The sequence below is a fragment of the Coenobita brevimanus genome, chromosome 51 (genome assembly GCF_032717465.1).
Source record: "Coenobita brevimanus isolate Jiangsu-jjx chromosome 51, ASM3271746v2, whole genome shotgun sequence".
Taxonomy (NCBI): Eukaryota; Metazoa; Arthropoda; class Malacostraca; order Decapoda; family Coenobitidae; genus Coenobita; species Coenobita brevimanus.
The window spans coordinates 1,140,217-1,156,689 of record NC_137004.1 but is presented as its reverse complement, the minus strand read 5'-3'; the positions used below and the strand labels follow the sequence as shown (position 1 = coordinate 1,156,689).

The 16,473-nt window shown below is 42.8% G+C and overlaps 1 protein-coding gene across 1 annotated transcript in view; it reads left to right on the top strand.

Moving 5' to 3' along the window:
* Nucleotides 1-16,473, top strand: part of unc79 (UNC-79 domain-containing protein) — a 384,753-nt gene that overhangs the window by 270,523 nt on the left and 97,757 nt on the right. The window contains 4 exon segments of the mRNA XM_080272838.1: nt 2,205-2,286; nt 4,662-4,783; nt 13,637-13,682; nt 14,176-14,300. Of these exon segments, the coding sequence (XP_080128964.1) occupies nt 2,205-2,286; nt 4,662-4,783; nt 13,637-13,682; nt 14,176-14,300 (375 nt within the window).

Here is a 16,473-nt window from a genome sequence, read left to right as displayed (position 1 = left end):
AGCTGAAATAATGAACAAATGTTTCCAATCGATTTTCACTAATGAAAGGGATTTTGTGGAGGGGTAGGGAGTGACAAGAAATGTAGTGATAAGAGGTATAAAAGTGGAAGTGCAGGAAGTGTATAAATTGCTTGAAACTGAAGATGTAAGAAAAGCCCCAAGACAGGATGGAATCTCTAATTGGGTACTGAAGGAATGCAGAGGACAGCTGGTGGATAAGATTCACAGTTTAATTGTGTGTTCTCTGGAAGAGGGGAAAGTGCCTCAGGAATGGAAGAGGGCGAATGTGGTACCAGTTTATGAGGGAACAAGCAGGGAAGAACCCCTGAATTCTAGAACAGTGTCCCTGACCAGCAAGGTTGCAAAACTGTGCAATATAATCCTGAAAGACAGGTGGATAAAATACCTGGAAGAGATGAACATTTTGGCTGAAAGTCAGTTTGGATTCAGAAGTGGAAGGTCACATTTTTCCAACTTGTTGAGCTTTTACTCAAGAGTGATTGACGTGGTACAGGGGAGAGATGGTTGGGTGGATTGTGTGTAGTATTTAGATTTTGAGAAGGTCTTCAGCAAGGTACCCCATAAGCAACTATTGTGGAAATTAGAGCATATACGAGGACAAAAGGGAAGCCTGCTGGAATGGATGAGAGACTTTTTGAGAGACAGACAAATGAGGACAGTAATAAAGGACAGGATGTCTGGCTGGAGTGAAGTAACAAGTGGAGTCCCACAGGGCTCAATGTTAGCACCGGTAATGTTTTTGATGAACGTAAATGATATGGTAGATGGAATGAACAGTTATGCAAGTCTGCTTGCTGATGATGCAGAGATCTTGAGGAAAGTAGAAGTTGAGGAATGCTATAAAATGCTGCAGGAGGAACTGGATAGGATACATAATTGGAGCCGGATGTGGGAAATGAAATTTAACGCAAAAAAATGTAAAATATTGGAAATGGGTAAAAGTACGAAGAGGCCATCACTGAATTATTTGATTGGTAATGAACCTATCACAAAAGTGAGAGAAGAGAAAGATTTGGGAGTGCTGGTCCAGGATAGTTTGTCACCTGAAAAATACATTAACATGACAGTTTGAGAGATGTATAAACTCTTGACCAACATAAGAGTAGCCTTTCAATACATGGATGAGGAGATGGTGAAAAACTTGATAGTGGCCATGATCTGCCCCAGGTTAGAATATGCAGCAGAAGTGTGGTCCCCACACAAAAAGAAAGCTATAAACAAGATTGAGAGAATACAAAGAACAGCAACCAAGATCTTTCCCAGCCTGGTGGATCTGTCGTACAGAGAGAGAGGCTGGAAAAACTGGATTTGCCTTCCCTAGAGGAAAGGAGAGAGAGAGGGGTGACATGATTGCAGTGTTCAAGGTCATGATGGAAGTAGGCAGAACTGACAGAGAAGAACTGTTTGTATGGGATACAAGAGTAACAAAAGGACACAGAATGAAACTGAACAAGCCAAGCTGCTTGAAGGATGTCAAGAAATATAATTTTCCTTATAGATGCATAGACCTGTGGAAGAACCTGGACAAAGAGATCGTCCAGTCTAAAAGTTTTAACGAGTTTAAAGCAAAAAACAGATGGGACCTCACGAGCATAGCTCATTTCCTGTATATTACAACTAAGTACTGTAAATACAACTAGGTAAATACACACACACACACACACACACACACACACACACACACACACACACACACAGATTATGGATTAGGAGGGTTGCCTGATGACAGAGAATAGGGAGACATGGGCAGGCATGGCTTTTGGGGAGAGGGGTGTGAGAAGCATATCCCCTCCCCACTGTTTTCTGTTGAAAAAAGATTATTTTTCATAAAAGAACAATGTCAAAAGTAGATTTGATTGTAATGTTTTGAGTCAGTAGTCAGGATTATGTGCTCTATAATGCATTTGCCTATATAATTGTACCCATATATTGAAGGCAAATAAAATAAAAATGGATTTTGATTTGATTGCATAATAGATTAAGTCATACTGTACTATATTTCTCTTAACAATTATATGCCCTCTCATTTCTAAAGTGCTGAATCCAGCCCTGGGGGAGTTGTATTGTTGGTCACCCCCTCCATAAATGTGTCTGACTACAGATAGGCAGAAAAAAATATTGAACCCTCAGTTTACTTCTGTAATTGCTGGATGCTCCTTTTGGTAATGTGGTGTGTTTGGCAGGTTAAGGCAGTGGAGGATCGTCGAGGAGGAGTGCTGCACCCCATGCACCTCTCACCAAAGTCATACCCACACCCAACACAAGGTAGGTTGACAAGCTTACTACAGAGAATCTACACTGTAAGTAAGGGATGTGTTTCATAATACCGTTACCTTGTGCAGAATGTGTGTTTCCATAATGTTATTTGTATATAGCAAACATAGCTTTATTGTGCTCGTCCCAGCTCCCTCCAAAAGGAAGAGTGTTGCGGTATATTTCATTCACTGGATAGTGCCATTACTGTATTAAGACATAAACGAACTGTGCCTGGGATAATGTTATAGTGTCAGCAGAGTTCAGTGAGATTTTTTTTTTTTTTTTCTGTAGCCATCCATGGATATTCAAAACCGTGTATGTTAAAACCGTGGATGTTAAGGGATGACTGTAAATACTCCCAGCCCATCCTAACTTTTCCCCTGATGAACTAATGACATTAATAAATGAAGTGGCCAAAAGGAAGAGTGTTATATTTGATTCACTGGATAATGCCATCACCAAAACAGCCATGAACTGTGCCTGGGATAATGTTACATTTGCGTGAACAGTGTCAGCAGAGTTCAACGAGATAAAATGCTTTAGTGAATCCAGACCCTGCACTGTATCTACCTGCGGATATTTAAAACCGTTTATGTTATATCCATCCGCAGATATTTACAACCGTGTATGTTAAAAATGCAGATGTTAAGGGATGACTATACTTGCTGTTTTCTTCAGTTGTGCTCCTCTTCAGCACACTCGCCTTTCCTTGTAGCCTTTTCTCCTCTCTCCTTCATCTTCCAGCATCTTTTCCTTGCTTCCTCCTTCATGTCCTAGTTCTTTACTTTCTCTCCTTTGGATCTGTGGTGTGAAAGTGGATGTTTGGGGGCTTTGGGATTTTTCTTTTTCAGCATATACTGTACCTTGGTAATGCTTGTGCATGGGGTCTAGGCCCTGTTAGGCACGGGTCACACAACATTTCATCATTCTCCTCATCCTGCCTTCAATGCCCCTTTCTGTTGAGGTGGTTTGGTATTGGACCCTTTCATCCCATATCATTGTCTTTTCACTGAGTTGGGTTTCTTTGTGGGACAAACCTCTTCTCTGAGCCTAACTGCAGTTTACTCTTCCCTGTCTCATGGTTGACCAATGTTGATTTATTTCCCCATTTTTCTCCTTCAGCCTTATTTCTTTCAACCTAGCACTGATTCATCTGCTTTGGGAAGCACAGCCGGGGCCAAGATGGTAGTGCTACGGCTTTGTTTAAATGGCTATTCGGACTGCCTCTAAAGTTGGTTTTCAGTGTCTCCTGACGATGCTTCGTTGCATTCATGATCTCTTCACTCATCTCAAATTGGGAACCCTTCAACGGAGTTTTGAGCTTGAGGAATAACCAGAAGTCACACGGAGCCATGTTTGGTGAGTAAGGAGCCTGCCAGGGCTGCTGGATGTTACCTGTCAATCTATTGCCAGATGCCTCAATCCCGTAAGGGGGAGCCACAAACAAATCGCCTCCTTGTGGCCTTGTCCAGTGCCACTTCACTGCCTTGCTTCCAGCTCACACCCCCTTCTCTCATATACCTCTCGATCTCATCCTCGGCCTCTCCCCTCCCCCCTGCACCTCACTTGCATACACTCTCCTCATTAGTCTCTTGCGCTCCATCCTCTCCACATGGCCAAACCACCTCAGTGTATTTCTCCTAACACTTTCTGTCACATCCACATCCACAGCACTCCTTCATTTCCCCATTTGTCAGTCTGGCTCTCCGTGTAACTTCACATGCTCCTCTCAAAAAGTTCATTTGTAGTGTTTGGCCAAAAATTCCTGAATCAGTTGGGACGAATGAGCAGGGACATTGTCCTGGTGCAGCTTCCAACTTGCCGCCTTCCAAAGGTCTGGTCTCTTCCGTTGAACTGCATCTCGAAGACGAAGGATGACGTTGAGATAGTGATGTTTGTTGACAGTGATCTTCTGGTGTGTATTCGTAAAACACAACACCAGAGTAGTAAAAAAACTGTCAACATGTGAGTGCATTTCACCTTGCCGTGAATCTGTCGTGCGTTTTTTTGCCGAAGTGACCCTGCAAGTTACCACTGGAATGGCTGTCCTTTGTTTCTGGGTCTTACCTGTATACCCAAGTCTCATCTCCAGTTATAACAGTCCTCAGAAAGTCAGGTTCGCAATTTGCATACTCCAACATGTCATGAGCAACATTCATCCGAGAGAAGAGGTCTTGGCGAATGCGATGAAGCACCTGCAGGAGATGTCAAAAACTGACTTTGGAAAAAGTTTCAGGCAGTGGAAAGAATGCTGGGCCATGTGTGTCAAGTCAGAAGAGGCCTACTTTGAGGGAGATTAGTCTCCTAGCGCAGCAGGTTAGTTGTTTATTTTTTTAGAGCCTAAGGTCGGATATTTTCTGAACACACCTTGTACCTTCTTTCAGGAGGTCTGTGCAATGCTTCTGCCAGTCACTGCAACCAAGCTTGGAAGAATCACGCTGTAGCATTTCAGATACAGATGACTTGCATCAGAACAGCCCTCAGGCCACTGGGGGATCTCTTTGTGGTCAGAACTTGTTCAGTCCATTCGCAGTACTTGTTGAGTCAGCCTTCTCGTACTTCAGCTGTAATTACTTGTACATCACTAGTTGATAATATGAATTAGAACTCTCATATCAGTTATCTAAAGGTTCAGACTACCTTACCATCAGGTGTTGACCCTCATAAGGCAGACCAGTTTATTAATGCATCAGACCAAGGTCAAAATTTAATCAGTTCATTGGTGCTCTTCTTTCCTTCCTTTCTAGATTTACTGATGTCATTAACATTTTTGTCACTCAGAGATCCCCGGCAGACGTTGCAACAATTCATGGGGTGTCTCATCAAGTATCACAATATTTGCTTTGATCATCCACTCCTCTTTCTGGACATGAGTGTTATGATGAGATGCAACATAGGCTTACCAGTCCAAACAGTATGGCATGCCCTGCATCATAAGAGGATTTTCACCAGTTGCAGACTGATACAGTTGTGGATTCAGACATTTTTTTGTTTGTTTGTTTTAATCAAGAATAAATCAAAGAGGCTTAACCAGGATACAGTTCCCAGCCACCTGAACATGAAGATTCATAAGAAACTGCTGATGTGCACATACCCAGCCCTCTTTTCCTTCAAGGATGGTGAGCTCTTCCAGGGAACTGGCAGGTGGTTAATACTTCTTCAGGTTTATTAGCTCATGGACTGGGAGTGTATTCCAAACATTTCTGTTAAAACCATGATGATGGACAGACTTATTTACAGATGTATCATCTGAATGGAAAACCTTGACTGATGCAGCAGATAAACTGGTGCAGCTGAAAATTCCGTCATTGCACTCCATCCTTACTCTTAGCTCCACATAACATCACTTATTTCCCTAAATCAAAGGGCATTGGATTACATGTCCCTACTCCCACAGATAAAAACTGGGATGAATGGCATCAAAACTTAGGGGCTTTATGGGATGAACCTATAGTGAATCCATATGCCTCCCTTCCCAGTCGTTTGAAGCTCCACCATCTACAACAGTTATTTGGATCCAGTCAAAGGAATCAGAATTGGATTGGACTCACTCTTTTCTGAAGTGCTGAAGTTCTTGGCTGCTCCAGAGCTGGAATCTTTCCCAGCCGTCCCACTTCTGTGCCCTACAGTAGATAACAGACTATTTAATGTAGGTTGTACAACTAGAGTTGAAGTCATGGCTCTCATGGCTGACTATTGCCAAGGAGCTGGCACCATTTGCAACATACCCTTCTGAAGGCTTTAACCCAAAGCTCTAATGGATTACTTATGCATACCTGTGGGATGTGCAGTCTGTTCGCTCTGGCTGACAGGTCTATTTACCTATTTGTAGTATACGGGAATTGAGCAATGCACATGTTGTCCTGTCTCCATATCCACATTTACCAAGTCTACCTTTACACACATGAATGTTTTTCTCATGCACAACCTTTTCGTCTAAGTCGTTCCAAATACTTATGTATTTACCTAATATACCTAATTGTCATATACAGTACACGGAATGTGCTATGCTCGTGGGTTTCCATCGCTGTTTCTCAATAAGCCAAATTTAGAATTAACCTCGTTTAAGTTTTTAGACTGAACGATCTCTTTGTCCAGGCTATTCCATAAGTCTATACTTCTGTAAGGAAAGCTATATTTCTTGATATCCTTCAAGCAGCTTGACTTTTTCAATTTCATTCCGTGTCCTCTTGTTGCTCTCTTATCCCATAAAAACAGATCTTCATTGTCAGTTTTATCTACTCCCACCATGGTCCTGAACACTGCAATCATGTCTCCCCTCTTTCTCCTTTCCTCTAAGGAAGGCAAATCCAGCTTTTCCAGCCTCTCTTTGTATGACAGATCTGCCAGACTGGGGACCACCTTGGTTGCTGTTCTTTGTATATAAGTGATTGTGTGTGTGCATGTGTGCGTGTTGAAATTTAAAAAGATGTCACTGTATTGCAAGAGACATTCGCTGGTTGGATGCTGTTCCTGTTCAGCTGATGCAACCAACCACCACCCTTCCACGTAGAATAATATAGTCTGGTGGTAGTCAGAATAATATAAGAAGATATGACATAGTGCTTGTATGGTCCAGAATTTAGAAAATAATTTATTTTTGTTGGTGGTGGTGTGCATATTAAGCTATAATAAGACATCACTGTACAGTACTGATCAAACTTTATTGATGTATCGCTGTTTTGCTGCTGCTGATACATCCCCCTGCCACCCTGGCTTCTGGTGTGGGCTTGTGCTGTCGTGTTGGTTTGGTGCAGGTGAAGTGTTCCGCCCTATTGAGCCAGCCAGTCTCACCCCAACCCCAGACTTGTCATCCTCACGGGAGCGACTTCTCCCCGTTGGCATGGGTAGGTTAATTTTGTTTTTATTATTACAGTATTTTTGGCATTATTTTTATAATTATTATTGTTATCATTACCATTATTATTATTGTTATTATTATTATTATTATTAATTAATAATAATATTAATAATAATAATTATTATTATTATTATTACAACTACTGTTACTACTGCAGTAAACCCTTTCTATACTGGATCAATTGGGGGCCACCCAGTCCGATAAAACTGATAATCCTGTAAGTCTGATGGTTCCCCCCTGAAGTAGGATTTCTGGCACATCCACACTACAGTGGGTATATAGCACCCATCTAGCAACACACTGTCATCCCTTTTATGTCCAACACTAATGAAAGAGTTAAATGTTACACCCAGTCCTTAATGTATGCAACAAGTCACCTCTGGCAATGTCTTGCTCTGTCTGTATTTCCTACTGCCCATGACCCCTAGTATTTAAAATAGTGTGTCCATTGTTTTCTTTCATTTTTAAGGCTCCAACATTCCTTGTTGAATCAGCCTTGGTCACCTAATGGTGGCTGTTCTTGATGCTCAGTCTCTGGCAGTTGCTAATCCCTGACGTCACACTCTTTGACAGCATCCTAGGTCATTTCAGTCTGCCTCTTCATCCTTACCCCCAATGTTCACACTTCTCATTTTATGCTCCCAGCTGTCATCTCCTATCGTCTCCACATGCCCAAACCATCTCAATCTACCTCTTCTCATCACAGTACCAGTACTGTACATTCCAGTCCCATCCTTCCTCTTAACTCTTCCATCATAAACCTAGCTCTCCCAGGCCTCACATTCAAGGACGCAGTGCACATCCACCTAAGCATTGTCATGTCTTTATGTCTGAGCTTGTGAATATTCTCTTTCTTTACTACCTGAGTCTCACTATCATACAGCATTACACTTCAAACACATGGAGAAAGTACTAGAATATGCACCTTGGAAGAAAATATGGAAGTTGAAAAATGTGGAGTGACATGAGGGACAGGTTGACAAATGAAGAAATGAAGGAATGTTGTGGGGTGGTTGAGAAAACTAGGAGAAATACACTGAGGTGGTTTGGATATTTGGAGAGAATGGAGAATGAAAGACTGACTAAGAGGGTGTATGTAGGTGAAGTGGAGAAGGGGAGAGGGAGGGGAAGACCAAGGATGAGTTGGAGGGATGGAGTTGAGAGGTATATGAGGGAGGGGGGAATAAGTTGGAGGGAGGGCAGTCAAATGGTGGGTGACAGAACGACTTGGAGGCGTTTTGTCTGCAGCCACCCTTTGCGGGATTAGGGTGTTGGGCTATAGATAGATAGATAGAAAAACCAAGCAGTAAAGGATCTCTTCTATAGCGAGATGAGTAGAGTAGAATAGAGCAGAGCAGAGCTACTGCACAAGATGGAGTTACTTCCCCCAGCCTTGTGCTTTGGCAGTACCACCACCAATCCTAGACCTAGATATCATCACTTTTGTTTTATTAACATTTACTCTCAAACCCTTGTGCCCCATTCCATCTCTCCACTCCCTAAATCTTTCATCCAGCTCCCTTTCATTCTCTGCAATCACCACCAAGTCATTAACATACAACGTCTCCCATGGAAGTCCATTTCTGAAGTCATTTGAGAGAACTTCAAGCATCATGACAGTCAAGAAGGAGCTCAGGGCCAACTCCTGATGCATTCCAATATTCATGGAAAACTTGTCAGTCAAATCTCCATCCACTCTCACCTGGATGCAAGCATCCACGTACATAGCCATGACCACTCTTACTAGCCTCTCCTCGACCCCAAACTTTCTCATTGCCCACTTCCCCATCCCCCAAGGGACTCTGGCAAAGGCTTTCTCCAAATCAGCAAAAACAAGGAACAGCTCCCTTTTCTTTCCTACATACTTTTCCTGAAGTTGTTGGACAATGAATATAGCATCAGTGGTCCCTTTGCCTGGTATAAACCCAAATGTCATCTCATCAGTATTGACTCTTTCTCTAATCATATTTTCTAGAATTCTCTCCATTACATTCATTATTTGGTCCACATCAAAACCTAGAAAATCGTGCTCCATGTCCGTTCCGAGAAGCAGACGAGACCAACCATTTTCTAGAGTCTTGACAGGGACTTCCTTCCATGCACTGGCTCAGTTGTAGATAGCAGACTTGATGTTGTAGCGGCAAAGGTTTTCCAAAGTCCGCTGGCCTCGCGTGTCCCATCCCTCCCTGTGCTCTTCCTTGTCCTCGAGAACAACCATCACCTCATCCAGGAACTTCTGTCGGTACAGTCTCTTTGTTGCCATGATCACTCCTTGGTCCATTGGTTGGATGAGAGCAGTCGTATTAGGTGGCAGAAACATGCACCTAATGCGCCCATTCTCAGCCACCAAGTCCTTGTCGCATGGGCGAGCAGGTGCTTTGTCGAGGAGAAGGAGGGCCTTTAACTGGTCGCGTGGGATTCCCATTTTCTCCGTCTGGTAATGGATGACCTCCTTGACGAAATGGCGGTGGAAACGGTCTTTGAAGATGTGGGCAGTGAACCATGCTTTCAAGGAGTGGTACCAGACGATGGGAAGGACATCCATCACCCCACGAAGACACCGAGGCTGCTTTGCACGGCCAACAATAACAGGCTTAAGCCGGTGCATGCCGTTAGCATTGGCACAACACTAAACAGATATCCATTGCTTGGAGAGCTTGCAGCCAGGTACACGCTACTCCTTCTCCTCCGTTAGAGTGTTCGTAGGCAAAGAGCGATAGAATTAACCAGTTTCGTCAGCATTGTAGACTTGACTGAGAGTGAGGCCCTCCCTGTTGATCAAGCGCTTCACCTTATGCCGAAACTCCTCTACTCCATCCTCGTTGGTGTCCAAAGCTTCGCCATGAGACTTGCTGTTGGTAAGGCCATGTCGTAACTTGAACGCGAAGAGCCAACCCTCGGATGCCTTGAAGTCTAGGGCATCGTGAAGCCTTGCGAACTTCTCAGCAGCAGCCTTCAGCTCCATGCCACGCACCAGCACACCAGCAGCACGTTGCTGTCGCTACCAAATTAACATGGAGTGGTCGACTGCAGCATACTTGTGATGTAGTAACTTTTTCACTTCCATGCTCACTTCCCTGCGTCTTATCACTGCTTTCGAGGAACCAGCAACCTTTTTTCTCTGCTGTACCCTTTCAGGCACTTCACCCTCCAACCCTCCATCCTTACTCATCACACTACCCAAGTACTTAAACGTATTCACATTTTCCAATTCCTCACCATCCAACCTCGCTGTACATTCACTGACTTTACCTCTATCAAAAACATTCACTTTACAGTTCCCTACATTCACCTTTAGATTCCGTTTCTTACGCACTCTCACAAACTCATCCACCAAGCCTTGCAGCTCTCCTTCATCTTCACTTAACAACACAGTATCATCTGCAAAGAACAGAACAGGGAGTTTCCAAACACTACCCTCTCTCACCAGGGCCACTCCAACATCCACAACCCTACCTTATATCTCTTTTATTACCCCATCCATGTACAGATTAAACAACCATGGAGACATGACACATCCCTGTTTCAACCCAACCTTCAAAGAGAAAAATTCACTCAGTTCACCATCCACACGCACTGCAGCCTTAGCACCATCATACATACTCTTCACAGCATTCAACAACTTCTCATCTACTCCATATATTCTTAATACTTTCCACAATCCTTGTCTATCCACACTGTCATATGCATTCTCCAAATCCATGAAAGCCGCATACAACTTCTTTCCCTTCTCTAGAAACTTTTCCACTAAAGATCTGAGAATGAATATCTGATCTACACAACCTCTTCCCTTCCTAAAGCCTCCCCGTTCTTCTCCAACTAATTCCTCTCTTCTTTCTCTAACTCTGTCAATAAGTATCCTACCATACACTTTTCCTATTATACAAAGATGACAAATGCCCCTATGATTACCACACACTTCTTTTTCCCCTTTTCCTTTGCACAAGGGAATAATTATACCTGACATCCAATCCTCTGGGACTCTACCTTCCTCCCAGGCCAATCTGCACATTTTCCTCATCCATTCAACTACTATCTCTCCCCCATGCTTCAGCATTTCACCACACACTCCATCAGTTCCTGGGGCTTTCCCCAACTTAACTTTCTTCATTGCTTCCACAACTTCTATCCTACTGATTTCTTCCCGTCTTCTCACCTTCCTCCTTCTCCCAGCCATTCCCCAGCCACATATACTCGCATTACTTCCATCCTCTATGTTCAACAATTCCTAAAGTGTTCTCTCCACCTGCTCACTTTTTCTCCCTTCTCCATTAGTAATCTACCATTTTTATCTTTCACTCCCCTGCTAACTTCACTTCCACCCTGTCTTACTCTTTTCACCTCTTTCCAGAACATTTTCTTACAGTCCCTCCACTTTACACTCAAATTCCTTCCAAATTCCTCATCCACTGTCTTCTTACTCTCTCTTACTAATCTTTTCACCTCTCTCTTTCTTTCTACATATAACTCTCTCTTCCGCCTCTCAACTTCTTCCATTCCCCTATTTCTCATCCATTCATTGTATGCTTTCTTCTTTTGTGCCACAGCCTGTCTCACCTCTTCATTCCACCACGCTGTTCCTTGCACCCCCCTCCGTCTTCTCTTCATCCCACACACCACATCACATGCTGCACATATTTCTTCTGTGAATAGCCTGGACACACCTTCCACGTCCCCCATCTGCTCCAATTCATATTTGCCCAATCGTTCCTCCACTTCTCTCTCATATTCTGCCTTTTTCTCATCCTCTTGTAACCTTTCCACTCTCCTTACAAATACTCCTTCTTAATGTCCTTCCCTTCTTCTATTTCTCCATCTTATTTGGATCTTGATTCTGGCCACCACCAAGTAGTGGTCAGAAAGTCCACTCACCCAACCTCTATAAGCTTTTGCATCCATTACTTATTTTCGCATCCTTTCATCCACACACACATAATCAGTCATTGTCTTTCATTCAGTTCACCACCCACCCTTCTCATCACTCACCATGTATACCTGTGGATCATTTTGTGCCTGAAGAAGGTATTGGCTATCATCAACCCCCTCCCAGCACAAATGTCCACTAACGCACTGCCATTCTCATCTATCTCAGCAGGCACACTCCACTCAGCAACTATTCCATCCACCTTCACATTCCCTACTTTACCATTCATATCACCGATCAAAAAGACTCTCTCATTCCTTCCAAACTTTTCCATGCACACTTCCACATTTGTCCAGAACTCTTCTCTCACTCTGCTTGCATGATCTTGCATTGGCGCATACACACACACAATCACCTACATTTGTATTCCAACTTTCAATCTTACCCACACAATCCTTGACCCAACTGATCCATACTTTCTTATGCTCTTTTTCCGTCTTTTACTTACAACTATACATACTCCTTCTTTTGCCCTCTTATTCTCACATTCTCCTGCACATATACCCCATCCAAACTCCCATTCTCTCACACTCTCACCTCTCCATTTAGTTTCAGTTATTTCGCATACATCAACTTTCGCACCCTCAAGCACCTGGACAATCTCTCTCTCTTTCACCTCATCATTCGCTCCCCTTACATTCCATGTTCCAATTACCATGTCCTTTGCCCGGTCCTTGGTTGTCATCTTTTGGTCAGTCCTTGTCCGAGGCTTATTGTTTGTCATTTTAGTTAATTGTTTTCCGTGGAGGGGCACTAACCCTCCGCCAACCCTTTTAGTCGCCTTTTACGACAAGCAGGGATATTTGTGTATTAGTAATGTGACTATGAGTGTAAAGTATGAGGTTAACTTGAGATGTAACTGCCAGTTAAGAATGATGAGTTTAGATTGGAAGCTTGTTTTTAGACATTTTTGGTGCTAAGCAACAAGTGAGGTGCAGTGATGTGAAGCAGCATTGACTTTAGGAAAGTTGAAAACATGTTTTAGATTTTGTTGGGTGAATGACCCTTGGCCAAAAATGTATTCCCACTGAACCCATGTTATAATTGATGATATATGATAAATGGTTATGTGATGGATTATTTAAAACATGCATATCGTAAAACAAGGGCGTGCTGTACAGTCATCATCATCATCATCATCTGGACCTCCTTTCCCACCCTAGGGCAGGGTGAGGAGTAGCAATATCCAGACAGCCTAAGTTTGCTCAATTCAATGGGCCACACTTCCATTCACTCATCAGTCAAGCCCACAGAATCCTGGCTTCATCAGATAGACCAGAAAAATTTCACCACGTTTGTAGCATCACAAATACCTATCTGATAGTGTCAGTCCGCACACTGTACAAAAAATGGTGAATTAAGAACACCTAATCATATAACTGCAACTATTTCAGTGGGCTTACACTCTAACCATCCCTGCAACCTCTTCAACAGAGTACAAATGTGGCATATCGGAAGCAGGGTGCCCAAGAGGTGGCAACACTACTGCAGTGGCGGAGCGAGAGAAGGTGGTAGCAGAAATACAGCAGCAGGGGAGTCGGAGGGAGGACGGTGGTGGAACGATATCCTTTCAGAGGTCTCCACAGTCACCCCTTTCAATGATGGACCTTATGACTCTAGGTAGAGGCACACATTTTGATCTGGTGTGAATGCAAGTCAGTATACTGTATGTGGGATACACTAGTATGATCCCATTACTGGCAGGATTGAGGGTACTGTTGGCAGAGGCAGGTCTTTTGTATTATTGCAGAATAGAGTGGAGCACTACAGTATGCTGATGATAAGGAAGAGTAATGGGAGTGTTGAATGAGGGTGTATGGAAAGCCTAAGTAGTTTGGAGGCACTTTTGTCCTGACCATCCCTTGTTAAGGGCTCCCTTCAAGGATTTGAAGATGATAATGATGTTATACTATTTTTATACCTATTATCTAGTTACCGTAGGTGCCTGGAAGTTTTCAGTCATGTAACTGCTACTAGAAACATTGGTTGGTCTTGTCCTCATAGTTGATTTGAATTATGCTATCCTGGTCTAAGGCAGGAGGGATTAACTCTTAGTGTTTTTACCTTTTTTCATGTGTATTATCTTTATTTCACCCTCCCCCACCTATAACAGGATCACCGGTGGAGATTGATGGGAGTGTTGGTGGTACGACAGATTCCCCTGGTGGACCCTCCCCTCCAGATGCTCCCCTTGAGCTGCCTACACCTGAACGCCTCTTGCCAGTGGGTGGGGAAAAGGTGAGTGATTGTTTATTGCCATCAGGGAGTTTGAAGACCGTCATTAAGGTTTACAAAATAGATGCATTCACATAATGGGAATGAAACCATTGAATCCCAGTGATTTTTTAGATTCATGCTGCAGCCAGATGATTTTTATCTACAGTGGAGCCCTGTGTTTAGCACCTAATTGGCTCCGTGAAAAGTACCGCAAACCATGAAACCACTAAAGCTGGGGCATTGATCCTATGGGAAATATGCTGATTGGTTCCAGGTCCCATGCCAGCTCCCCATAAACCCATTTATGCAATGTAAAATTTACTGATCACACCTGAAAAGAAACTAGTAATAACCCATCACGCCTGGGGTTAATTTCATCACCCAAACCACTAGCAGGTACTTTTCTTAAAAATCACCATTATTTAAACCATAATTTCTCAGCTAAAACTATAATATAATAGTATAATATAATATTATAATATAATGCTATAATAATAATAATAATACAATAACAATAATACTACAAAACACTAGATCATGTACTGTATACATGCCACCCGGACGTCCCCAGGTCGTCATGTATACATGCCACCCGGACGAGATGGGTTCATACAAAGTACATAATGGGCAAGAAAACTCGCTTGGAAGGCTGGAGTGAGGTGCTTCATGGAAGGGATGGGGGTGTAATTTCCAAAGCAGGTGGTGAGGCTACTGTACCCCACCATCTCTGGCACCTCCACCTTCCTCTGCCTCTGCAGCCTCCACCTCTCCACGCAACACATCCATCCTGTGTTGCATCTCTTTAGTCTGCTGTAAACCCATGGAACTCCTCATCCTCGAGCAGGCTTTACATTTTTCTCACCGCAAACGGAGGAGTTTTCGTGCGAAACCTGGTGTTTTGGAATACAGTAGTCCCTCAATTATCTGTCATAATAGAGCCAAAGGCATGACCAGATATGGGCAGTGTCTGGATACAGAGCAGTATCCTCTACTGTACCCATACCCTACCTATATCCATACCCAACCTATATGTATAGTACCCCTCCTAATTTTGGCAGTCTTCTGTGGTCTGTTGGCTGCTTTTAGACATCAAAACACACGTTGAAATATGCAGTGTAATCCTAAGCACTAAAGGCCAAACCAAAAGCACTGTGGATTTCACAGTTGCTCTGAATGGCTTTTGGGAGCTTACTAACATGGGGATGACTGCCTGTGTTGATGCGGTAAAGTTGGTAGTTCTGAGTAGCGAAAGCATGAATGCAGTAAACTGATAGAAGAAAAAACACCTGAACCAGCTCTTTCCATATGTTGAGAATGCAGTATTCAGAAATTGGAATGTAATGAATGTGGTGAATGCTATGGCTGGAACATCCACTTCACACAGTTCTTACTAATACATTCAAGAGTGAAAAATTCGTATGAAGGCAACAAAAATAATGAATAGGAAACATCATCGGAGTGGAGAGCTAACTAACTGCAATCTCACCAAGTGCCTACTTGAAACTGGAAGTAAGCTGAATCATGGTGAATGCTAAGTATTTTAAAAACGGCTGAAGTAAAAATAACTATGGAGAAGTAACATATGTATAATAACATCTAATGAGTGATGGTGTAGTTTATTCATGGGTATGATATTATTACATGAACATGGTGGTTTTTTCTAAATGGGGTGTGTGTTAATTATATCATCTTTTACATTGGGCATCAGATATTACTGAAGAATTTTTATGAAAATTTGCATAAGACAACGATTCTTGTATTTCTTTCGGGTCCGTTTGTTGTGGAGCCTCCACCAGTCTGGGAAAGGCTAGTATTTGGGTACACAGTAGAAAGTCTTATAAAAATACACAAACATAATGTTTTTTTCAATACTGGGTTTGTTATCTCAGCAGTATTACACTGGGTGTCTAATATTGAAACATAAATGAAATTATTCTTTTACTTTCTTACTTTCGGGACCATCTGTTGGGGAGGCTCCATTCTCCCCAAGAATGTTCCAGTAATTTGTTTGGGACATCCCAAATGCCATCCCCAATAGAGGTCTCAGAAGGCTTGTTGGGGGCGACTGTGAAAATTAAATCATGTGTTTGGAGGTGAGTAGCTGTTGGGGACTTCATTGGGGATGACTGTGAAAACAGCTATAAGAAAACAATGCATAAACAATAAGAAGAACAAAATATGCAAAACCCTACCA